This window comes from Podarcis bocagei (assembly GCF_964188305.1).
Source record: "Podarcis bocagei genome assembly, chromosome: 12".
Lineage (NCBI taxonomy): Eukaryota > Metazoa > Chordata > Lepidosauria > Squamata > Lacertidae > Podarcis > Podarcis bocagei.
The window spans coordinates 37184690-37210320 of NC_138137.1; the positions used below are offsets into that span (position 1 = coordinate 37184690).

General features: G+C 42.1%; 1 protein-coding gene across 2 annotated transcripts in view; it reads left to right on the forward strand.

Annotated features, from left to right (window-relative positions):
- Positions 1 to 734: 734 nt before the first annotated feature.
- LOC308569356 (macrophage mannose receptor 1-like) overlaps positions 735 to 25631 on the forward strand; it is a 56146-nt gene continuing 31249 nt past the window's right edge. The window contains exons 1-18 of one of the 2 annotated variants that reach the window (XR_014000681.1): positions 735 to 895; positions 1280 to 1675; positions 2105 to 2278; positions 3176 to 3340; positions 3641 to 3754; positions 5702 to 5845; positions 6976 to 7158; positions 7914 to 8071; positions 10123 to 10236; positions 10460 to 10575; positions 12130 to 12278; positions 12362 to 12561; positions 14846 to 14964; positions 16186 to 16264; positions 18028 to 18160; positions 22057 to 22092; positions 23890 to 24059; positions 25381 to 25448. Coding sequence is in view for 1 of the 2 variants with exons in the window: in XM_081163138.1 (XP_081019264.1) it covers positions 835 to 895; positions 1280 to 1675; positions 2105 to 2278; positions 3176 to 3340; positions 3641 to 3754; positions 5702 to 5845; positions 6976 to 7158; positions 7914 to 8071; positions 10123 to 10236; positions 10460 to 10575; positions 12130 to 12278; positions 12362 to 12561; positions 14846 to 14964; positions 16186 to 16264; positions 18028 to 18160; positions 22057 to 22092; positions 23890 to 24059; positions 25381 to 25448 (2579 nt within the window). In the remaining variant the exon portion in view is untranslated. The remainder of the gene's footprint in view (positions 896 to 1279; positions 1676 to 2104; positions 2279 to 3175; positions 3341 to 3640; positions 3755 to 5701; positions 5846 to 6975; positions 7159 to 7913; positions 8072 to 10122; positions 10237 to 10459; positions 10576 to 12129; positions 12279 to 12361; positions 12562 to 14845; positions 14965 to 16185; positions 16265 to 18027; positions 18161 to 22056; positions 22093 to 23889; positions 24060 to 25380; positions 25449 to 25631) is intronic. The other variant, XM_081163138.1, reaches the window with a different exon arrangement.

Sequence of the window (25631 nt, forward strand, 5' to 3'; positions counted from 1 at the left end):
AACGGGTTTCTTAACATCCTGTTGCGAAACAAATTTCCTGAGAACAGTTCCTTTGACTTAAATATAACTTTAAATTAATATAACTGCAGTCCTAAGAATATTTACTAGGAAATAAGGGGCTAACTACTTCTTACCTATGAATTGTATATAACAGTGGCCAAATCAGATTTGCCCGCCGTAAGTGACTTCCTCTCACCTACCCATCCTAGGGTTTCACATGCATGTCTGTCGTTGCAAAAAAACAGGTTTTGATTTGATTTGACTTGGAGGTAGGCTGTAGTGGAGGAATAATGGAGAGAAAGCAAGTGTTGTGACCTCACCTTCCCATGCCAGCTTTTCATTCTAAATTCCTGAATTATGGAGCATCTTTGCTTTTTAACAGGGCATTGGAGGCACTCTTACATTCCCCAGCGTTACACAAGTTACAGTTGGTTCCTAAGACATTTCATTTGTTGTTTGATAAGTTTAGTATTGAGCTAAGCATGCAATCCTAAAACAGGTGGTGGGAAATCTGAAGACATTTTAAACTGTTCATCCAACAATCTGCTGGGCTTGCACTAGGCTAAGTGAAGGGAAATGGCCTCAATAACCCATGTTTTTTCTGTCTTTTCCATGGAAGCTGATTAACAGATCAGCAAGATCATGGTGTGTGTGTGTGTGTGTGTGTGTGTGTGTGTGTGTGTGTTTGCCATGTTACGGTGCGTTTCCTAATGTCAAAAACAGAAGTGAAATTTTCATTCTGCCTGACTCATATATCAAGGAATTCTTGAAAGGCAGCAAACTCTGATTTGTCTTATTTCCATGGGAGCGGTGTGGTAGGTTTGGTTGTGGCCAATGTCTTCCTTTTTGCTCCTAAATCTCTTGCTTCTCATCCAGCCGGCTTTTCAGGTATCAGGTAAGCTCTTTTTCACTTCCATCACCATTGTGAACTTAGCACTAGGTGCATTTTTAACTGTTTACTTTTAAAGCATCTTATGGAAGCTAAAGTTGTACTATTAAAGCTAAATCAATGAAATTTCAGCTTCAAGGATAATTGTTTAAAAGAACAAAATGCATTTTAAACATGACAACAATACTATGGACCACTTATAAATACGGCACAGCGTTGGATAGTTTAAAATAAACTACAGAATTAGCATGAGAGGCATTTCTCTGTTCTCCATCAATCTTATTGCCTCTTATTCTGAATCCTTGTATTATCATTTTACCAGCAGTTGTCATATTGGAAGGTATGTGAAACATTCTCTCCATGTTCCTGTTATTTTTCTTAATTTTACAGACAGTGAGAGCTTTCTGATACATAATGAAAACCTCAAGCTTTGTATACAACCTCAGAAATCTGGTTCCATCATTGTGGACAACTGTGATGAGGATAATGAGGGGCAACATTTCAAGTGGGTTTCCAATGACCAGATTTTGAACATGGCAGTGAAGTTATGCCTGGCAGTGCCTTCCAAGTCAAACCTGGTTGCACTCACCCTCTCCCCCTGCAATGAGACGAGTGAACTTCAGAAATGGGAATGCAGAAATGAGAGCCTCCTAGCTCTCAAACAGGAAGACTTATTTTTAAATCCTGAAAGTGGCCCCCAAAGCCGTGTTACACTGTCTAAAGCAGCCACCAGTACCTGGAAGATCTATGGAATGACAGACAGTTTGTGTTCCAAGGGCTATGAAGGTAAGATTAAGAGAATCTGTTCTTGATGATCAGCTTGTATATGCAGTTCAAGCATGTTGCATCTGGGGTGAAAATAGACATGATGCTACTTGCATAACTTCAAATCATGTCAATAAACAACCCAAATTGGATAGCATTTGGATTTCAGCCACAAGTTTTCCCCACCCCTACCTGGAGATATCAGGTGTTGGTTCGCTTCAGTTAAAGTGGAAGTTGCATCCATGTATTCCTCCAAGCATGCAAAGGAATGGATGCTGAAAACTCCATGGATGGTGGAAACTGACAGACACAAAAAGTGCCTGTGTGTATCTGAGCATTCGTGGAGCTCTTGTATTGAGGACTTTGTCTTAATCATTTCTGCTTTGCCTAATTCTGTTCTCACCAGTATCTATCCCGTTTTCTCACTGGTATCTATCCAATTTCTTTCAGCTCTGTATACCTTAAGAGGCAATGGTTTTGGAGCCCCCTGTGTGTTTCCATTCAAGTATCAGAATAAATGGCATGCTCAGTGCATAAGAGAGGATGATGAACATGGACAACTTTGGTGTGGAACAACTGCAGATGTGGATAGAGACTCTTTACGAGGATACTGTCCAAGGAAAGGTAAACACTTAACAAGGTTTTATTTCAGGCCTTACTTTCCCACCATGTGATTGCTGCTTAGAGGAAAGTTTCTCCTACAAAGAGAAAAGGGAAACTGGTGCCATTGCCAAATTGTGCAACTACAGCAGAAATGGGTGGGGGACACTTCCCCCCTGTGAGTCGAAGCAAAATGAATTGTCCGTAATGTCAGGGCTCCCCAACAGAATCAGGCCTGCAGTTGTTCATTTGGGAGGATGAAGTTCCATTCAGATCAAAATTGAGTTCCGGAGCTGTGGTGGAGAGTCACTGAATAAAGGAAGCAGACAGATTACACCCCAAAAATTAGGTGTTTGCTGGGGAGCATCTGAGAGAGGGAAAGATTTTGATATTGTACCAAACATGCAATGGTAGTTTCCTTCCTTGAGGCAAGGAAATCAAAGCAGAGGGGAAGTGTCTCAGAAGATTTGTGCATTTTGAAATTGCTTGTGTGCAGTTTTCAGGATGTGCTTACACACTGACATTTAAGCCTGTTACGCAGGGCTCTCCATTCATCCATACATTGACTCTATATGCCTTTATATGCATTAGGTGTCTATGTTTACAAGCAGAAAGCCAATTCACAAAAACTAGCCTAGGATCTAAAATGCTGATTGCATGTGGGGTTCCAGGTTATTTATATGTGTATGTATATGTGTTGGTTTCTTCCTTGGATGCAACACGAAATGCAGGAACACTTGTAGGATTAAGGGACAATGCCAGTGGTTCTCCCCATGAACACATAAGCACCTCTATTTCTGCATACTGTTTTGGGTATTCTTCTGAAAAGTGGCATCGAGATTAATAAATATTCAAATATCCATCACTGGAAGATTTAGCTTCATCACTGATAATTTGATGATTTGACACTCACGTTTACAGATGACCGTGATGAATTATTCTGGACCAGAAACCAATGGACAGGGGATCTCTACCAGATCAATTACCTCTCAGTTCTAACATGGTACCAAGCAAGAAAAAGTTGTCAGCAACAGAATGCAGAATTACTGACTATCACAGATCTACAGGAACAAGCGTACCTGGCAGGTAGGACATAACAAGGCATGCCTGAAGAAGTGATTGGTATAATTTGATTTCTGCTAGTTAAGAAATGCTGTCTAAACTGTAAGCAGACATTACATGGCATAATACTGAAGTATCCTCCCACACAGTACAAGGCGATTTAATTTAGATCCAGCATGCCGGCTGAAAGCATTCATCTGATTAATTTTTTCTTGGCACAAGAAGGAAAGCTGGGAACCCTAGTAATGTTGAAATGAGTTTTTTGTTTCACCCCACCCCCGGCAACAAAATGCAATTCAACCAATTTTTCTTTTCCATAAATAGGATTAATAAATGATATATCTACTTACTACTGGATTGGTCTGAACGCTTTGGATCTTGACAATGGATGGCAGTGGATTGGCAACCATCCTTTTAGATATTTAAATTGGTCTCCAGGTGAGTGAGCATCTACAATGAGATCGACACTGAAAGCCACCCCCATTTAACAGTCAGTCACCAATGTAAAGCACTTCCAAGGATTTATTGGTGGTTTAAAACCCAGTGGATAGTGCTTAAAGTAATTCCTTTTAAATAGTCCAAGTGGCATTTGAAAATAACTCTTTGTGGTCCAGAATGCAATTCCTGCTGGGATTAGACAGAACCCATCTCTCACATTGTTAACGAAGGCTTTTCAAACTGTTGTACATGTACATTTATTTATTTCATAACATTTATATAATGCTTGATTGTAGAGAACAATAAAAAGTGGTTTACTATTATTTAATATTTAATATTTTAATTTAATATGGAAATATTAAATTAAAAACTTACGAACAATTACAAACATTTAGAATAAATTTGTTACAATATTATCAATTAAAAGCAACTTATGAAAAAGACATAAAAAGGGGGGATTTGAAAGTAAAACCTCAAAATTAGAAAAGGAAATACTACAGAGCGATCAAAAAATACTTGCAAAAATGTATAGACTATTAATGAAAACCACCCTAGAACAAGAGACGAAAGGGGAAAACATGTTAAAATGGGAGCACGATTTGGGATATGAGATAGATCTGGAAAGATGGAAAACTTTTGGGAGGAAAATATAAATTTTACTGCTTGTGATTTATTAAGGGAGAATTTCAGAAAAATGCACCACAGATGGTACTTAACCCCTGACAGATTGTCAAAAATAAATAAAAGGAACAACGACAAATGTTGGAAATGTAACAGAACAAAAGGTACATTATATCACATGTGGTGGACTTGCCCAAAGATTAAAATCTTTTGGGACATGATCCATGACGAAATAAAAAAATTGATAAGGACATCACATTAAAAAAAGGCAGAGGCATATTTATTAGGAATCTTAGATAAAGATATCCCCAAAGAGAAAATTAACTTATTTCTATACGCGACAACAGCGGCAAGAATTTTGATTGCTAGCTACTGGGAAGAGGAAAGCATCCCAACAAAAAGAGAATGGTTGGGGAAACTTTGCGAGTACCTGGAATTAGCAAAATTGACAGATATAATAAGGAGAAAATCCAAAACTATGGTTATGAAGCAATGGGAGTGTTTAAATGATTATTTACAAAACCAGGGCTCAACCACAAAAATCTGGTTGTGTTTAGAATAACCTTGTGCGTAATATAAAAAAAAAATACAGAGACATTAAGGAAACCCAAAGGGAAAATAGGAAGAACAGCGGCTCTGGAGAACGGATTATAAAAAACGCGTGACGTAAATGGTGGAAGTCGGTTTTTTTTTCTTTTTTTTTTCTTTTTCTTTTTTCTTTCAAAAGAAACAATTTGTTTAAGGTAGATATGGACAAGATGAAATTATACAATTGAATGTAAATGTGGATGGGAAATAGCTATGTATTGTGAGTGCTTATCTATTTTGAAAAAAATTCATATATGATCTGTTTTTTTTACTTTTTTATTCTCTTTTTGTTCCCTTTTTCTTTATTCTGATATCTTACATTTCATTTCACTGTGTTATCATGAATGGCATTTTATAGAGGTATAAATAACTGTAATTATGAAAAGAGACAAAATATTCTCTAATTCCTTTTCCTTGGATAGATGTATTTGTTTTTCTCTTTTGTATTTTCTTTTGTTGTGATTATGTATGTATTTTAACTTGTATTGAATAAAAAATTATTAAAAATAAAAAAATAAAAAGTGCTTTACAAAACCTACGAGTGACTATAGTTAAGTGGCTAACTTACTGTTGTGCTATGCTAGTGACTTTAAATTATATTGTTTTGACTATGTGTGTAAAAAGGTTTTTATTAAAGGTGGATGATGATATCTTCTAAAGGTGGAGTCTTCAAATAAATCATAAATAAAATTAGCACAGGGCATAAACAATGATCATTTATATCCCTCTTGCTTAAAGGCAGCCCATCCCCAGAAACAGAAAAAATCTGTGGATCAATGCAGTCTACAAATGGCAAATGGCAGAATGAAAAGTGTCAACAGAAACTTGGATACATTTGCAAAAAAGGAAACTCTTCACTGGATGTTTCTCTTATTCCCACAGGTAGGAGATTAAACCGAGAATGCTATTCATTTACCAAACCAAATTTCAAAAACTTGTTTCTAGTAATGGAGGTTTTTGCTATTTGTAGCATTGGGGCAATCCTTTGTTTTGGATGGAGGGGAGGTTGTAGTCTCCACCTGTCCCTCCAAATGCTGGGGTATCCCATTAAAGGAATCTGGGGGGAGTGGCCATATCTGCGGGACCAGACGGGACCAGGGCCAAAGCCACTCCCCCAGACAGCGGTCCCTGCGGGGGTCAACCCTATTTGATGTAAGTCTTAGGAACCCCCGTCTGGAATGACCTACGCATCACTTCTGGTGGGCGGGCCGGAAGTATTTTGATTGCCCCATGCCCAAGCCAAACCTCCTTCATCTGTATTCAATAAAGTTGTGGCCTGATTTGACCAAAAACCCAGTCTTATTGGTCTCTTATTATACAGGTTGGGGTATGGGAAGTCTGATGCCCAGTCCTGCAATGCTATTCATTTACCAAACTAAATTTCAAAAACTTATTTCTAGTAATGGAGGTTTTTGCTATTTGTAGCAGTGTACACGATGCCAAACGTTTCATTGGATTGAGATGCCAGAGTAGCAAAAAATAAGTTATCTATCAGGAAAGATCTCAAGCATGGTCTAAAGGCATATGTTGCAGAAACCTTGCTAAAGCTATATTTTTATGTAAACTACTGTGATATTGGTGAAAGGAGATATGTTCTCAAGTTGATGTGAGGGTAAACAAGATGACAGATCCTATGACATGTTTCCTCATGCTTCTAATGGCTCATTATCTTCCGCAAGTGGAATGATGCTTTCAGGTTTAATTTCACAATTTAATTCAGTAGAGGAGGTGATCTTCAAACTTTTTGCCTCTCCCACTTGCTGCACTATGCAAAACTACGCAAATTCAGTGTGAGTGACCCCAAGGACTGTTGATTACCACATTGGCAATAATATATTCACAGGATGAAACAGATCACCCTGTCGTGTTAATACAGATGTCTTGATTTGCCTCTGCTGAATTCTGTATATTTAAATTAAGGATGTGAGTCAATAATATTGTAACAGCAGATAATTCCTATTTTTTAAATCCATTAAATCATGCTGCCTTAAATATTATTATTCTCTTTTTAGATAGCTTAAAGCCTATTAAATGTCCAGATGGCTGGGCTGCATATGCTGGCCATTGTTACCGCCTTAACAGACACCCCAAGACATGGAAAGGGGCATTGCTGTCCTGTCGAAGGGAACGTGGAGATTTATTAAGTATACACAACACTATGGAACACAGCTTTGTCATTTCACAGCTAGGCTACCGTACGTATGTCCAGCAAGTTCTGCATTCCTGTTATTTGATGTTTGTGTGAGTATGAGAGTTGGAGCAAGATGTTTACATTTTTTGCTACCACATGTGAGTATGGAATGTTATTGAGACCTTGCCCCGATGAAGAACACAATGGAGGGATATTCTTTTGGAAGCACAACAAGGCATAAGCCATTTAAATGTGAGACATGGCACTGGCTTCTACAACCTTCCCCAATTAGGTTCCCTCTACCGCTCCGGCGGGAAGGTAAACGGCATTTCCGTGCACTGCTCTGGTTCGCCAGAAGCGGCTTAGTCATGCTGGCCACATGACCCGGAAGCTGTACACCGGCTCCCTTGGCCAATAAAGCGAGATGGGCACCTCAACCCCAGAGACGGCCACGACTGGACCTAATGGTCAGGGGTCCCTTTACATTTACCTTTATATGTTTTGAACCAAAGCTCCCATCAACCCCAGCCAGCGTAACCAATGATCAGGAATGATGATTGGAGTTTGAACTCCAAAATATACCAGAGGGTACCAGGTTGGGGAAAAGCTGGGCATTAGATGCTGTCTAGTTGTAGTTCTGCATTTCTGGACTGATGGTCCCCAGTGTAGTTTGTTATACTCAAACATGCGTAATTGGAAAGCAGAATACTTTCTTTTGCTGCACTTATACACCACAAAGCTGTGTGTGGTAGGATTCTGTTCAACACCTTCGAAAATAACATCTGGTAGCAAACAAATAAGATACATTTGTGTTTTTAGAGCCAACAGATCTTCTATGGATTGGACTAAATGACCAAAAGACTCCGATGTATTACGAATGGAGCGATGGCTCTACAGTGAGATTCACCAAGTGGCAGAAAGGAAAACCTACACAAATTAATGGTGTGCAAATCGACTGTGTCATCATGAATGGAGAGGTAAAAAATATGGAACCTCTAATATTGTCAGGAGCTGGAGTCAGGCGTACGTCAGCAATGAAACAATAAAGCACCAAATGTCAGTGAAGTTCACTTTGATTCAAAGAAACAAAACAGCTCAGTCCTAGTGGTCACAGCAACCCTTCCCAATAGGTCTTGCCCCAATGAACCAGTAGCGAGGACTGAAGTTCCTTGCCTTCCCACTGCTTTCTAAGGCTCCCCTCCAGGTTCCTTCCCTGGCAGCCTAAGACTCCATTGTCATGTCTCTCGTTGCTCCTCCCTCTTCATTTCTCTCTGTGTTCTAGGAGACCATAGGAGAGGGGAGCTGGTGACAGAAGGAGGAGGGAGGATCCCTGGATTCTTCAGCAGGCTACCTCATCTCTGTCTCCTGCCCCCTCTTTTCTCCTGCCTCTGAGTCTAGACTGCCCTCTGCCCCAGCCTCTTCCTGTTCACTAAAGCATGTTGCCTCTTCAGCTTCTGACATCTCTCCCTCCTGTTCTGCTCCCTCTTCTTCCTCTGACCACGCATTGTTGCCCCACAACCAATTTCCTGGCTCTGAGCCTTCTTCCCTTGGAGCTTCCGTGGCCAGTGCCTCCCACCACTCCTCAGCATCCAGCCTATCCATGATGGATATTTCCATTGGATTCATTTTTGTGTGAAAGACTGGACTAATAAAATATTGAGGATCTATCTTGCACTTCCACTGGTGTGCCTGCACAGTCCCAACTTGCAACTATCCTGTGCTACCTTTGCATTGTCCAGGTAAGCGGTAGCACTGGGGTCAGGAGAGTGGCTCTGCAACACGGCCCCAACATGCCAACTGCTTTTCTGGAGAGTGTATGCTAGAATTCTGTGAGAACAGAAAAATAGCATGTAGCGTGGTGCTAGAGGCACAATTTGTCTTGATAATCTCACATTTTTAAAAAGTGATTTCATAGCTTTGGTACCAGTGCTTGGGTGAAAATTGTGTGTTGAAATTTTGGAAGCCAAAAAAGTTGAAAAGCATCCTATTTTGGGTGGCAATGCTTCAATCCCCTGCATTTCTGATGTTCTTAACCATAACCAGAAAAACCCCAAAATGAATTATGCAATTAGTAAAAAATAAATTGCAGAATACATTTTGCAAAGTTAAAGACAGCATATAAAGAGAGTGGGATTCAGCTGGTCTTATAGCAGAATTTGGATTGCCTAGATAAATATTTTTTAATAGAACAAATGAATGCAGTCCTGAATTTTTGACTTTTAAAATTTTTCATAAGTGTGGATTAGACCACATTAGCCTTAAGTTCTCAGGATAGAAATGTATTTTCAAATGATACAAACTCCTGTTTGTCTGTCATTAACAACTTCTCATTATTTTTTCTTGGTAATTGTACTTCATTGGTTTAGACGCTAGATTTCATGCGATTGCAAAATGCAGTTTTCTTTTTTTAAAAAAAAAATAATATTTATTAGTTTTTCAACAAATTAAACACAACACTACAAAACACCAAAAAAGAAAAAACATACAATGCAATACAATACAAAGAAAAAAGAAACAAACAAAACAAAACAAAACAAAAACCATTTAAAACATAATCCAATTTCAACATCTTATCTTTCTTTCCCTTATTTCCTCGACCTCCTCACACCTCCCCTTTTGTATTCCACTTCTGTTAATTGTTTCAGCAATTCCTTTCCATCTTCCTCTGTTTTCTATCCTATAATTGTCTTAACACATTCTAACCATATTTTTCTCTTTAAAGCTCTATTAATCTATTTATACTTAATTCCTTGTAACATTTCTACTAAAGCCATATAACTTCATTCCACTTTTTCTAACATTCATTAATTTTACAGTATTTCTATAAATAGTCTTTAAACTTTTTCCAATCTTCTTCCACCGACTCTTCTCCCTGGTCTCGGATTCTGCCAGCAAAATGCAGTTTTCTAGCATGCACAACAATAGTTTTGCATTGACCAAAAATACATCAAACATAAAAAATGAAAACATTTAAGGCAGTGGGTCCTTCTTCATTGAGATTTATATTTCTTCACTTTTCTATCTCCAGAGGGGCTACTGGGCAGATAATTATTGTGAAGAGGAACTTGGTTACATCTGCAAAAGAGAACCATTGGCATTTCTTTCTGAAGAAGCTGAAACTGCCAATCCAGATTGCCAGAAAGTAAGTCTAAAGTAAACTGTGTAAGGTAGAAAAACAAAAAAAGGTAAAGGACCCCTGGAAGGTTAAGTCCAGTCAAAGGCGACTATGAGGTGTGGCACTCATCTTCCTTTCAGGCCAAGAGAACCAGTGTTTGTCGACAGACAGCTTTCCAAGTCTTTCCAAGTAAGTTAGGTGCCCTGAACTTAATATGGCAATAATGTGTGTCTATTGACTTTTTGAATAGGGCTGGAAAAGGCATGGATCCTATTGTTACTTAATTGGACAAACATCTGCAACATTTTCAGAAGCACAGGCATTCTGTGAAACAAACAAAGGATCTCTGACTTCTGTGGAGAACAGGTATTATTCTCCGCCCCCCCCCCCCATCCTGATGTTGGTTGATGCAAAGTAACATGCAAAGTAACATTTATGTCATGGGAATCAAGAAGTAAGGTAAGCTGAGGCTTGAGCATGCTCAGTTTGAAACCTGCAGGTGCTGCCTTGTGATTGGCCAAAGATCCGCAGGATACAGAAACCTCTTTTGGAGCAGAGACCTCTTTTGGACCTGACTAGGGTCACCAGGTGGGCCTGGACCTATTTCCCTAGGAGCAACCCCTCTCCATCGACTTCTATTGTGATTTGTGATTGGATCACCCAGACCCTCCAAATGTTACTATTTTCCAGGAACGTCCCTAATTTATAGAAGCCATCCCGGTTTCTGATTTAATCCTGGAATGTCCCACTTTTCCTTAGGATGTCCCTATTTCCAATGGAGAAATGTTGGAGGGTATGGAGTTATCTGACCCTCTAAGTTGTCTGAAGGCAATCCTGTATAGGGAAGCTTTTTAAATGTTTAATGTTTTCTTACGTTTTTATATATGTTGGAAGCCGCCCAGAGTGGCTGGGGCAACACAGTTAGATGTGTGGGGTATAAATAGTAAAATTATCATTATGGAATGGGACGTTCCTATTTTCATTGGAGAAATGTTGGATGGTGTGGATCACCCTCTTTGCTGGCATCGGTCCCACCAGCTTCTCAGGTCACGTGACTGAGTGGAACAGTCCTAAGATCCAGTTTGAATCCTCCTCCCTCCTGCGCTGCCCATCCCATGTCCCTGTTTCAGGGCTTATGATGGTTTAAGGCCCTCCAGGCTGGGAGGAACCAGGAGGGTCCTGGGAGATGTGCCAGCATAGCCTGGCTGAGCTCCACTAAGTAACCCAGGTAAGGTCAGCCCAACAAATTATGTTTCAGGATTCTAAACTGTCATTTTGAATTATCCGTTCTGCGTTTCTTGTGAATTTCCTATTTGAGCTGCCATCTGTGGCTTGACTTCCTACCCAGAGAGTCTTTAATTCCTTGTTATAGATTTACTGGTGGACCTGGACAATTTAGACTTTCAGCCTCCATGTGTTTCCACCTTAAATATGTACATGCTTTCTAGAATATATTCTAAAATTCTTAATATTATGCTGTACAAATATGAGTTCCATACAGTGTTTTATTTCTAAAAAAAATGTTTAGGGGTACTCTCATTTTCCTTCCCAGTTTGAAATATTGCCCCTCAATGAGGCCAAACTTAGATTCACAAAACGTTTAGGGGTATGTGTACCCTTGTGTACCCCCAGAAAAAAACACTGGTTCCATATATTACCTGAGCGTAGCTGAGGTTCACCCACTTTCAGCTACATGCTCAGGTTGCAATGTGTAAATGTATTGATCCGTGATGGTGGAGCTATAAGCGTAGCCACTCCCCCTTGCTCACTGTGATCCACCCCTTGCCCTTTGAATTGGTGAGAGCTGGCCCATCCATGGTAAGCCATTAATTTAATTTTAAAATATGGAAATTGGAAAACACAAACACACACAAACACAAATGGATTTTTAATACAATTGTTATGCATTCTTCTCCACAGATATGAGCAGGCCTTCCTGACTAGTCTAGTTGGCTTTCGTTCTGAAAAATATTTCTGGATCGGCCTTTCAGATGTAAAGCAACCAGGCACATTCCACTGGACCAATGGAGACGATGTTCTGCTCACCCACTGGAATGCAGAAATGCCTGGTAGGTGCTGCCTGAAGCCTAACTGAGATTGTATTTCACAAAGGGTTTCAATTGAAGTGGCTCTTGTCTTGTGTCTCCAAAAGGGCAGCTTCCGGGCTGTGTTGCCATGAGAACTGGGACTGCAGCTGGATTGTGGGACGTTGTGAACTGTGAGGAGAAGGCACCTTTCATCTGCAAACAACAGGCAGAAATTGTGACAACAACTCCTGCCCCAACAACAATTCCCCCTCCCCCATGCCCAGAAGGATGGCACCCAAGCAATTCTAGAAGTGTGTGCTTTAAAGTAGGTATAGCGCCTCTTGAGTCAAAGTTCTTGTATTTTTCAGTAGCAGAGCAAAGAGGGAGATAGTGGCTTTTGTCTGTCAGCGAACTTTTAAAGGTTTTTGGGAGTGCTATTTTTAGTTTCAGTATAACTGCTCATTGTACATTATTGTTATTTTTTTTATTGTGCAGTTTCATTAAGTTTATTTGAAGTTCAAGATTTAGAAGGTAGAGGGCAGAAGGTAGATTTCTCACTGGTTTGGAGGAGGCTGGGAAGGATTTCTGCCTCCCAAATATTTTAACATTATCAGCAACAAAATGCTGATATTGTTCCTGCCAGGGCACAAGCAGCAAAACGGGATGCAATGCCCCGGCTGCCGCCATCTGCTGCACAATTTGTGAAAACCTTCTTCCCTCTGCCATCAGTAAGTATTCTCAGTCATTCAGGACCAAGTGGCAGTCTGCTAAAACCATGTAGATGACAATCTTCTCCCCAGTGCACAATTTGCCAAGAATATATCAAATTCCAACATTACTATGTGACCAGGATCCAAACTGACCCCTGAAGACAACCCCACTTTCATAGTAGCGCAGTAGGAGAGCCCATAGCTCAAGCATAGGAAGCTGAGGGGTAAAGGTATCTGAACAGGGCCTGGAGATCCATGGTCCATTCCAAGCTGCAAGCCCATTACTACAATATAGATTATGCTTGAGGATGTTTATGGAAACGTCCTATCTATGGCCCAGATCCTGTGAGATTTGCTAAAGCCACTAATTCAGGAGTGGTGTTAAAGGAGAATGAGCAGCATTCTTAGTAGTGAGTTGCTGGCTCAAGATGTTCTCTAGAAGAGGAAAAAAACTGGGCTTGTGCATTAAACGAGGACTTGTAGTTGGAAAGACAGAAAGACATCTGTGACATGATGTCTCAAGAATGACCAGTTCCAGAGTTCCTCCAGGCAGGAGAAAGGACCAGCTGCACAAAGGAAAGGAAAGCTTGTGCCTCTTTCCTTAGTAAGCAGACCTTTCCATTCCCATGCTATATCCAGTTTCAGTTTTAGAAACATCTGGACAGACCCCAGTCAGACTGTCTCCCTTCTCAGCCTTGCCGCTGCAGAGATCCATCAGTCACCCTCCTCCAACGTGCGTCCACAACTCATGCTACCGTACATGAGCACACATTACTCAGCAGTGTAAACACACAACAGTGCTGGCTTGAGATGTGGATACTAGGCTACGTTTATTGAACATAAATCAGGACAAAGAAAACATGGCTTCTCTCCTTGTCGTTCTTCTCAGAGAGAGAGAAAAACAAAAGTACAGTGGTACCTCGGGTTACATACACCTCAGGTTACATACGCTTCAGGTTACAGACTCCGCTAACCCAGAAATAGTACCTCGGGTTAGGAACTTTGCTTCAGGATGAGAACAGAAATCGTGCTGTGGCGGCGCGGCGGCAGCAGGAGGCCCCATTAGCTAAAGTGGTGCTTCAGGTTAAGAACAGTTTCAGGTTAAGAACGGACCTCCGAACGAATTAAGTACTTAACCCAAGGTACCACTGTAATACAGAGCAGATGTTCCGCTCACGGGACTCCAGCAATCTGTACTGAAATGTCAACACAGGCATGTGACATGTAACAATCCCACATATCTGCAGCAAGGGTGGAATGGTATTCCCAACACTCCACACAGACAGGATAGAGAATTAAAAGTGATATAACATGAAGGGTGTTTTTTAAAAAAAATCAAAAAATCTAGAGCAACCTTGTCCATCATAAAATTTTGTAATCATCGATAATTAAGATAAGCTTTTTGCTTTGTTCTTCAGCCTGTTAATTGATGCCTCTTCTTACATCAGCAGCTAATTTGTGTTCTGGATAAACCAGTTGTCATTAGTTCCAGTCTCAAAAAAAGGAAGGGAAGTTTTGCTGACCTGATGCCTTAATGGCTAACCTTATTATGGGCTATTGCGCAGTGTCTGGGCCCAATGGTGGTTCTTCTCTCCAAAACACTCCTCCAAATCCGAAAACAACTCCTTCTCTCTGCGGAGGCGTAGGAAGGGGGGGGCGCCCTGGGTGTCATCGCTGAGGAGGGTAACATTCAGCGCACTGCCCGCCCGCAACTCCCAAGCCTACCCCGAGCTGTCGATGTGGTGATGGTGGGGTGACAAAAAAAAAATATGCACGGGGTACAACCTGACTTTGCTATGCCTCTGTGTCTCCGTGTGCAGCAAGTGAGGTGAATCCCAATTAATCTTCCTAAAAGCTGGTGTTTGTGACAAATATCTAATTGTATTCATATGCATCTAGGGCTATAACAAAGACCTTCGGGACAAGAAAACTTGGCTTGAAGCAGAAGATTTTTGTAGAACAATTGGGGGGAACCTCATGTCTGCTCACAATGAGGAAGAACATCAGCTGCTAACAAGGTTGGAAGTTCCATAAAATGTTTATTCACGTTGCCTCAGAATCAAAAGCAATGCTGATTAGGGATGGGGAAGAAATTTGTTCTGTTTGCATCTTAATGTGAACTTCCCAATTTTATGTATTTACACCCCTAAACCAGTAGCTGGAGCAAAATTCACATCTTTTTTAAAATTCACACTCTAAACCCCTCCATGTCTCTCATTCACACACTAACTAACGACACAGCACCAGAGGGATCCCTCCAAAATGCTCTTTAGAGAGCCAGCGTGGTGTAGTGGTTAAGAGCTGTAGTTCGCAATCTGGGGAACCGGGTTCGCGTCTCCGCTCCTCCACATGCAGCTGCTGGGTGACCTTGGGCCAGTTACACTTCTCTGAAGTCTCTCAGCCCCACTCACCTCACAGGGTGCTTGCTGTGGGGGAGGAAGGGAAAGGAGAAGGTTAGCCGCTTTGAGACTCCTTAAGGGGAGTGAAAGGTGGGATATCAAGTCCAAACTCTTCTTCTTCTTTATTCCAAAGGGTGAATCCACATCCTAAACGGGCAGAATCAGAGATCACAAAAGCAGTGTCATCCCTCTCTTCACCTTGCCAGGCTTTCCTGAAAGCAGATGCTGAGACTGGCACCTCCCAGCTTCCCTTTCATTCTGCCACTTCTTCTACACTCTTTCCAGTGGCAAATGGCTAGAAGCTGCCATGTTGTTTCTTAGAAGTCCTCCTCACAGAACAAGCTCTGTTCTTTGAAAGGGGGAGCCTCTGGGAAGTTTGAAGTGGCAGCTCCCAGCCAGTAGCTCCTAGAAGGTGTACCACTGCTATAACATTAAATTGTTAGGTCATAAAATTGTGGGTTTGTGGGTTTTGTTTTGTTTTTAAATGTACAGTGCAGCTCCCTGCTCCTGCCAACCTAGCAGTTCGAAAGCAAGTCAAAGTGCGAGTAGATAAATAGGTACCGCTCTGGCGGGAAGGTAAACGGTGTTTCCGTGCGCTGCTCTGGTTCGCCAGAAGCAGCTTAGTCATGTTGGCCACATGACCCGGAAGCTGTATGCCAGCTCCCTCGGCCAGTAAAGCGAGATGAACACCGCAACCCCAGAGTCGGCCACAACTGGACCTAATACCTTTACCTAGAGAGTATCAATAGTCCTTATTTTGAAAGTTTCAAATCTCTGTATTGAAATCCATTCTTTGTTTCCAGTTTTCTGCACTCTATAATTATTTTTCATATATTTTAGAATTTGTGACAGCTTGTGTTGGATTGGTTTAAATGAGTTGGAGCCCGATAAAGGATTTTCTTGGACTGATGGATCTCCTGTAAGTAAATGATTAATGCTGATGTATTGATACCAAAATTATTATTAGTTTTAAGGTTCAAGCACTCCTGCCCTCATACTAAACTCTGACAGATCCCATAGCAGTATTTTAAATGTTTAGCCACTGACATATCCAGCATTAAAGTCTTTGAACATATGCTTTCTATGCTATAACATTTTTGGACCCAATATTTAACAGCAGTTCCTGCAGAGTTGCTTCAAGTTGCTGCTTGCCCCATTGGATTTGTTTTATTTTTTTAAAAAAATAGTTTTATTATTAAGTAAGGAATGGTGCTGGAGGAGACTCTTGAGAGTCCCATGGACTGCAAGAAGATCAAACCTCTCCATTCTGAAGGAAATCAGCCCTGAGTTCTCACTGGAAGGACAGATCCTGAAGCTGAGACTCTAATACTTTGGCCACCTCATGAGAAGAGAAGACTCCCTAGAAAAGACCCTGATGTTGGGAAAGATGGAGAGCAAAAGGAGAAGGGGACGACAGAGGATGAGATGGTTGTACAGTGTTCTTGAAGCTTCCAGCATGAGTTTGATCAAACTGCGTGAGGCAGTGGAAGACAGGAGTGCCTGGCGTGCTCTGGTCCATGGGGTCACGAAGAGTCGGGCACGACTAAACGACTAAACAACAACAACAACAACAACAAGGAGCACTACATAAAAATGAACATTTGGCGCAGGAACGTTATAACAGGAAAAAACACACTGACAACCCAGTTTGCATGTAGCGCAAACCAAACTATGGCTGGATCTAGGCACATAAAAAAAGCATTCAGTTAAACACAGTGCAAACTTTGTATGAGAAAGACTGTCTCGCCAGAGTGGTGCATGCTCTAGTTATCTCCCGCTTGGACTATTGCAATGTGCTCTACATGGGGCTACCTTTGGAGGTGACCCGGAAACTACAACTAAGGAGCAGATGAGCTAGTTACTGCTGTGCACCCGGGGGTGGGGCCATGGGGGCGAGGCGAGCGTCCAAGGGGGGTGGATCGAGCTGCCCATGGCAGGCTGCTTCCTGGGGGGGGGGGCTGCAATAATTTGCCAGCAGCCTTTGTCCGTTTCCTCTTCAATTTGACAGCTCAGGGGTTTCCCCTTCCCAGGAAGCAGCCCGGTAGTGGTGGCAACGGCACACCACCTGCCTGCGACACCCAAGCCTCCCCTGAGCTGTCAAAACTAAGGGGGAAGGCCGCCGGCAAGGCGGCGCAGCTCCCCCCTTTCCCCAACGGCTCGGGGCAGGGTTGTGAGTCACAGACGGGCGGCGCGCCAAATGTCACCCCCCTCAGTGAGGACACCCAGGTTGGACCGTTCCCACCACACCCCTCTTCCTCCACCCCTGACTGGGAGTGGCCGCTGAGACCATATAACACCGGTCCTAAAGGATCTACACTGGCTCCCAGTACGTTTCCAAGCACAATTCGAAGTGTTGGTGCTGACCTTTAAAGCCTTCAATGGCCTCGGCCCTCTGACCTCTGAAGGAGCATCTCCACCCTCATCATTCAGCCCGGACACTGAGGTCCAGCTCCATGGGCCTTCTGGCGGTTCCCTCGCTGCGAGGTATAAATAATATATCATCATCATCATCATCATTATTATTATTAATTATTCCGCTTAACAAAAATGGAACTCCATATCATCATCTGGTGTCAAAGCGTGAGAATGCATAAACAATGCATATAAAGCACTTTGTCTTTGCCAGTGTAGCTGAGTCTCCTTTTCTGTAAATCACTAATGAAATCTTTATTCCTATTGTAGCTTGACTTACAAAAATACTTTTCGCCTAACTATTACAAAGACAAAGATTGCAGAGGAGTGATTCTACATTATTCATGGTGGAAACCGGAATGGTGTGAGAGTTTTCACAACTGGGTTTGTCAAATAAAGAGAGGTAAGATTACATTTATTTATTTGTTTGTTTGTTTATTTATTTGTTTGTTTAATGTTTTATTCGTTTTTACACATATTTTCCAGCATATCATCCTTTTAAACATCATTTCAAAATCTTTGGCTATCACAGCATAAGACTTCCTTCAACCTTGACCGATGTTTTTCTAAAATCTTTTCTAATTATGCATTTTGTTACTAGAGTTATTCCTATAAATTCAAATCTTAGTACCTATTCTTAATTCTTTTCACAATAACTTATACCGTATATTACTCTTACAAAGCTTCTTTTAAATCTACAAGCGATGTCAATTGCTTACAGTTGCTTTCCAAATATGTCAAAAACTTCTTCCATTCTAATAATAATAATAATAATAATAATAATAATAATAATAATAATAATTTTTATTTATACCCCGTCCTCCCCAGCCAAGGCTGGGCTCAGAGTGGCTTACAAGCAATAATAAAAACAAGTTGAATGATTACAACTTAAAAACAAAATTAAAATACAACATTAAAATATTGAAACATTAAAATATTAAAATGTATCCTCATCGCAGGAGGAGAAGGAAAAGAAAAAAGAAAGAGGGGGAGGGAATCAAATGGGCTCCAAGCCAAAGGCCAGGCGGAACAACTCTGTCTTACAGGCCCTGCGGAAAGAAATCAGATCCTGCAGGGCCCTGGTCTCATGAGGAAGAGCGTTCCACCAGACCGGAGCCAGAGTTGAAAAGGCCCTGGCTCTGGTTGAAGCCAATCCAACTTCCTTAGGGCCCAGGACCACTAGGGTGTTGCTATTTATGGACCTTGAGGCTCTCCATGGGGCGTACCGGGAGAGGCGGTCCCGTAGGTACGAGGGTCCTAGGCCGTGAAGGGCTTTAACGGTCAAAAGCAGCACCTTAAATCTGACCCTGTACTCCACCGGGAGCCAGTGCAGCTTGAAAAGCACTCCCAAGGCAGAGACCCCGTGAGGAGCCTCGCTGCAGCATTCTGCACCCGCTGGAGTTTCTGGGACAGCTTCAAGGGCAGCCCCGCGTAGAGCGAATTACAGTAGTCAAGCCTGGAGATGACCGTCGCATGGATCACTGTGGCCAGGTCGGGGCGGGAAAGGTAAGGGACCAACTGCTTGATGCGGCGAAGGTGGAAAAATGTCGCTTTGGCTGTTGCTGTAACCTGCACCTCCATGGAAAGGGAGGCGTCAAGGATTACACCCAAACTCTTAACGGAAGGCAATGGCACTAATTGGGCCCCCGCAAGAGAAGGGAGTTGGTCCCTCATCCCCATGCCATCCCGACCCAGCCATAGGACCTCTGTCTGTGAAGGATTTAGTTTCAATCGGCTCCCCCGAAACCATCGAGCCACAGCTTCCAAGCATCTGGTCAGTGTGTTCGGGGCCGAACTTTAGGAAAGTCTGGTCCTGCTAGTTCCAAATTTTCCCGGTTAATCTTGCCATCTCAGCATACCGGATTTTTCGCCCTATAGGACGCACTTTTCCCCCTCCAAAAATGAAGGGGAAATGTGTGTGCGTCCTATGGTGGGGGGATGCAGGCAGGAAAAGCTCCCAAAAGCCGCACACAAGCTCCGCACGGCTCTTGCGGGCTTTTCCTCAGGAGGGACAAGGGACTGACGCGGCCAGTCAGTCCCTTCTCCCACCTCATAGAAAAGCCCACAGGAGCCGCGTGCTACTTAAAGGGTGCGTGGCTCCTGTGGGCTTTTGCGGGAGGTGGGGGTATTGCCATAGCCGCGCGCAGCCTCTCCCGGCTGGAGAGGTGGCGCGTGGCTATGGCAGCAGCCTCTTTAGCCGTGTGCCACCTTTCCAGCCCGGAGAGTGTGCGCGGGGCTAAGGAATAGCCCTTCAACCCTCTCCCAGCTGGAGAGGTGACGCGTGGCTATGGCAGCTGTCTCTTCTGTTCCTCCTCCAGCTTCGCTTGAAGGGCGCTGCGCAGTTCTCCCTCTCCGCGCAGCGCCTCTCCTTCACAGGAGAGGTGTTGCGCAGAGAGGGAGAACTGCGCAGCGACCCTTCAGCCACGCGCTTGTCCTGCGAAGCTGGAGGTAGAACAGAAGTGTCTTCCTCTGCATCCCGAAGCCTGGGGCGAGCTTCGCGCAACTCTCCGCAAGCCGTGGGAACCCGGCGCGACTTCGGGGGAAGCTCAGGCTTCCCCCGACCCAGCCCCGCGCCGGGGGGGGGATAATTCCCCCCTTTATCCCCCCCCCCAAAAAACTAGGTGCGCCCTATGGGGCGAAAAATATGGTAGTTCATCAATTTCTCTTGCCACTCTTCTTTAGCTGACAAAAACAAACCCCTGTGTTGCAATGAGAACCAATCACAGAAATATAGACACAACACGTAGGCTAATAACTGTTAAATCATATATGATAGAATAATGATATCATTCCAAAGGTAGAAATAAATCTATTAGAGTGTTCATATATACAATGTAACAGACTAGTGACGCAGAACGTTGAGCCATATGTTCAAAATAGGCATCAAAGGTCAGTATTATGGGTAAATCAAAGGAAATTTGGTATTAGGCAAGATTTTGAACGGTGGTTATGTTAAAGGCCTTTGCAGATGACTTAGTCATAACAGTGGAAGAACCATTAACTAGTGCTAGAAAAGCACTAGAAAGAATAGAACAATTCGGACAAGTAGCAGGTTTCAAATTAAACAAGAAAAAAAATGTTAGTGAAAAATATGAACTGAGATTTGATTGATACATTGCTGCATCTGAGTGGAATAGAGGTTGTTAAAAAAGTTAAATATCTAGGAATCTGGTTAACATAGAAAAATATAAATTTATTTAAAGACAATTACACACCGGTATGGAATGGTATTAAGAGGGACTTAGAAGTGTGGAGAAGAATGAAACTATCCTTAATTGGTAGGATTTCAGTTATTAAAATGAGAGTGCTACTGAAAATGTTGTTTTCGTTTCAATCAATCCATATAAACGGAGTTGGTATCTTTAGAGAGTGGCAAAAAGCAATTTCAAAATATATCTGGCAAGGGAAGACGCCAAGAATTAAATTTAAATGGTTAACAGATATAAAAGAAAGAGGAGGCTTCTCCCTACCAGATTTGAAATTGTATTATTAAGCATCATGTCTTTGTTGGTTAAGGGACGGGATATTGTTGAAGAATACAGATATTTTAGATCTAGAAGGATTTGACAACAGATTCGGATGGCACGCATATCTATGGTATGGCAAAGTAAAAGTTCATAAAGGATTTGGAAACCACATATTTCAAAAGTCATTGTATGAGGTGTGGGATAGATATAAAAATTTATTAGAACGTAAGATACCATGGTAGCTCTCGCCGCTTGAGGCAATGAGTGTAAAAAAGAGAAATATGAGTAAAAATTGGGCCACCTATGAACAATTACTAATAGAGATGGAGAACCAATGGAAGCTAAAGCCATATGAAGATGTAAAATGTATGGCGAATGACTGGTTGCGTTATCATCAAGTCAATGAGATGTTTAAAGAAGATAAAAACAAAAATGGATTTGGATATACAAAATCAAGGTTTGAATTGGAGTTGGTAAGATTACTTTTAAATTACGACAAGTTCGTGAAGCAAAGTGAAGAGGACTTTTTTCTGCACTGCTGAAACTGGCTTTTTATTTTTTTATTTTTAAAAAAACAACATACTTGCTACTCACCTGGCCTTTTGTGATGAGGGAAAAAATAATGTGAAATTAATTTAGCTTTCATTATGAATGTTGCAGAGTCCAGAGCTTTGGCTGCCATTTTGATGAGAACAAGCTTGTTGTGAATACAGGAAGCTACTGATAGTTCTTTCACATAGGGTTATTAGCTGTGCCTCAGAAATGTAGAAATGTGAAATGCTAGAAATAACCCTTTCCTTTCTTTGTCATGGACTCCTGTTTCGTTTTTCAGGTGTACCATTAAAACCGGAACCAAGCGATGACTTTGGTATGTTGGCCCATACTGTCTTCTCTCACATCACACAGGTCTTCCTTAAGCAGCATCATGAAAGGTGATGGGGTGGGTCTGCTTAAACAGCTCTCTCAAGTCGAGGGTGCTTCTGTCAGGAGCCAAAGATACTTGTGCTCCCTGAGCCTGGGCACTCCAATTCCTGTCTTCCCTCAGAACAAGCAGCTTTTAAGTAGCCCTAAGGAATGCTGGGGAGGAACTGCTCTAGCAGTTCTCGACAGCCATTGAAAGTTTTCTGATGATGAATACGACAACAACAACAACAACAATTTATTTATGCCCCGTCCATCTGTCTGGGTTTCCCCAGCCACTCTGGGTGGCTGCCAACATAATATTATTATTAATAATAATAAAGTGATAAAACATCAAACATTAAAAACTTCCCTAAACAGGGCTGCCTTCAGATATCTTCTAAAACTCAGCTAGTTGTTTATTTCCTTGAAATCTGATGGGAGGGCATTCCACAGGGAGGGCGCCACTACCAAGAAGGCCCTCTGACTGTTTCCCTATAGCTTCACTTCTTGCAGTGAGGGAACCGCAAGAAGGCCATCGGAGCTGGACCTCAGTGTCCGGGCTGAGACACTTCTTCAGGTATACTGGGCTGAGGCTGAGGAGCCAATGGTAGATCTCCCTGGTCTGGGCTTCCTCACTCCTCTGAAATGAGTTACACAAAAATGTAAAAGGACTGTAGCTCAGTGGTAGAACATCTGCTTTGCATGAAGGAGGTCCTAGGTCCACCATATTTCCAGGAAGGACTGGGAGAGATCCCTGACTGAAACCCTGGAGACCACTACCCGGCAGTGTTGACAGTATACTCAACTAGATGGAGCAGTGGTCTGCCTTAGGCAGCTCCCTATGTTCCTAAGTTTCAGGTATTATTGGCTGCTCATTGTCTTATTCTCATATTAGTGAGCCTTGGGAGTGGTTCTCCTGCTGGGATCTTCAGAAAAACCTGACTGTCTGAAGTTTGGTTGCACTAGGTAACTATTGAGTGTGACTGAGAGTTAAGAGGGAAATTATCTCATAGAATCATGGAATTGTAGAGTTGGAAAGAGATCCTGAGAATCATCTAGCCCAAATCCTCTGCACATCTACTTGGAAGTAAATTTCACTGATTTCTGTTAAAGAAGAATGGTTCCATTCCTACTCTCCCTCTCGGACACAAACAATATCATCCACCAGGGATGAAGGCTAATCTGGTGCTTAGCCCAGACTGAAATAGGTCAAAACCATCCGTTCTCCTCAAGAGCATCTGAACCATGACCAACCTTTCACACACCTTGCCCAAAAACAAATATGGGTGGCTGACTAGCCACAATATGTGGAGACATAAGCTAGTACCTTTAAGCACGCACAGAGTGCTTTTTCTTCAGTCTTACATACTTGCATTTCAGCCCCCACCCCAAATCATGCCATGATCATCACCACTGAACTAGTCAAGTTTTTCTTCAGAATCTGTTGTTCATGGCTCCAAGGTGCTCTTTCATTTTAAGTATATATTATTACGGTCATACAGCTGTTTTGTTGTTGGTTTACTCTAATGTAGCAGTGCTAAAGCATGGAGTGCTGGGGGCAGGAGGGTGGACATGTTCACGGTGTGCTTCAAAACTGAAATAACACACATCACTGTTGGGGTCACCCCAGTTAGGACTATTAAAATTGCTTGGCTTCACCTCTGGTTGTGCGAAGTAAATTTATTTGTACTCTTGTATTTCATTTTATAATATTTAAAGTATCTTAAATTAAATGGGGAGGACATTTATTCTTCTTTTGCAGCATATCCATTTCAAGTAACTGAAGACGGCTGGATTGCATTCAGTGGCACTGAGTACTATTTCAGTAACACAACTTTAACTGCAGGAAGAGCCCGGAGATTCTGCAAAAAGCACGCTGGAGATCTTGCTGTTATTGAAAGTGGAAGTGAAAGCAAGTTTTTGTGGAAATATGTAAGAAATATATGAGATATATTTTCCCTTCTGATCACATATCACTAGGCTTTTTGTGTTTTTGGTTTTTGTTTTTTTTAAAAAGCCAGATGAATTGTTTGATCATGACCATTTTGTTGCCTGCTAAACCCTTTCTTCAGGATGTCACCAGAAGCTTGCAGAGATTAACGGTGCAATCCTATGTGAGTTATACTGCACACATCTTACACTCTGTGCAGCTTCCAACATATATAAAAACATAATAAAACATTAAACATTTATAAAACTTCCCCATGCAGGATTGCCTTCAGACAGCTGGGGGGGGGATCCTTACACTCTAACATTTCTCCAGTGAAAATAGGGACGTCCCAAGGAAAAGTAGGACATTCTGGGATCAAATCAGAAACTAGGGCAGCTTCTCTAAATCAGGGACATCCCTGGAAAATAGGGACACTTGGAGGGTCACTCAGCACTTCACTCAGCGCTGAAATCAAAGCTCTGTTTCTCCCACAGCCTCGATTGCAGCCTGAGGCTCTGCCCCTAGAGAGAATCATTTGCCCATCCTTTCTTCTCTGGTGCTTGAGAAAGAGAGAGCAAAGACCGACCCACACAAAAAACGGAGATTTGTAACTGAATACCTTTTTCATGTGAGAGTCAGCAGAGATACATTCTAAGTAAATTATCAACTGTCAGGCACTCTGCTTCTCTAGCATTAAGCTTCAGTGGAAGTTTCCATGCTACGCTTTCAGCAGAATGCATACAGAGAACACAGTTATTTTCCATTTCAATGTACACTTAAACACTTATACTTAACAATCATGGCACTTGGGAAATTCACGGGACTTTGGAATCAGCAGATTCTGCTGACTACTGCTCGTGTGGGGACGGGGGACGGGACAACTACGACTACCAATGGTACCTTCCCACTCTGCTGGGCAAAGCTGGGATCTCTGCCACAGCAGAGACATCTCAACCAGCAGCATTCCTCTCTGGGCAAGCATTGAGGTGACCATATGCCACCCTAACACACACACACACACACACACACACACACACACACACACACACACTGTCCAGGTATGAATTGAGAGAGGAGCCAGGATTGCTCTCTAACTTAGTCTGGATTCCAGTTGTTGAAGAAAAGAAATGAGTTTCATGCCCTGCTTTTAAACTCAGTTGAAGAGCACAATCACTGTTGCTCTTGTTTATCATTACTAGCTTCTTTCCATATGGCCTGATTTGTAAACTCTGAACTTCGTGTGGAATAACTGACATATTTTCAACTGGAGAACACCAGTAATTTATTGTGTTTCTTCCCCATCTTCCCCTGTGTATGTTGTAGGACATTACTTTCAGAACTGAAGGAAACGTTTTCATTGGTTTAATTCTGGGTCCGGATAGAAGTTTTGGGTAAGCGAACAGAAAAATAAAAAATGGAAATCAGATTTTAAAACGGTAATTATGTATTACGTTTCTCTTAGATAATAGCTAGATTGGCATTAAAATAATCTGGATATAAGGATTTTCTGCCAACATTTTGACTGTTTTGAGCAGATACACTGCGATGGTGCTACAGAGGCCATAGGAAGCTTG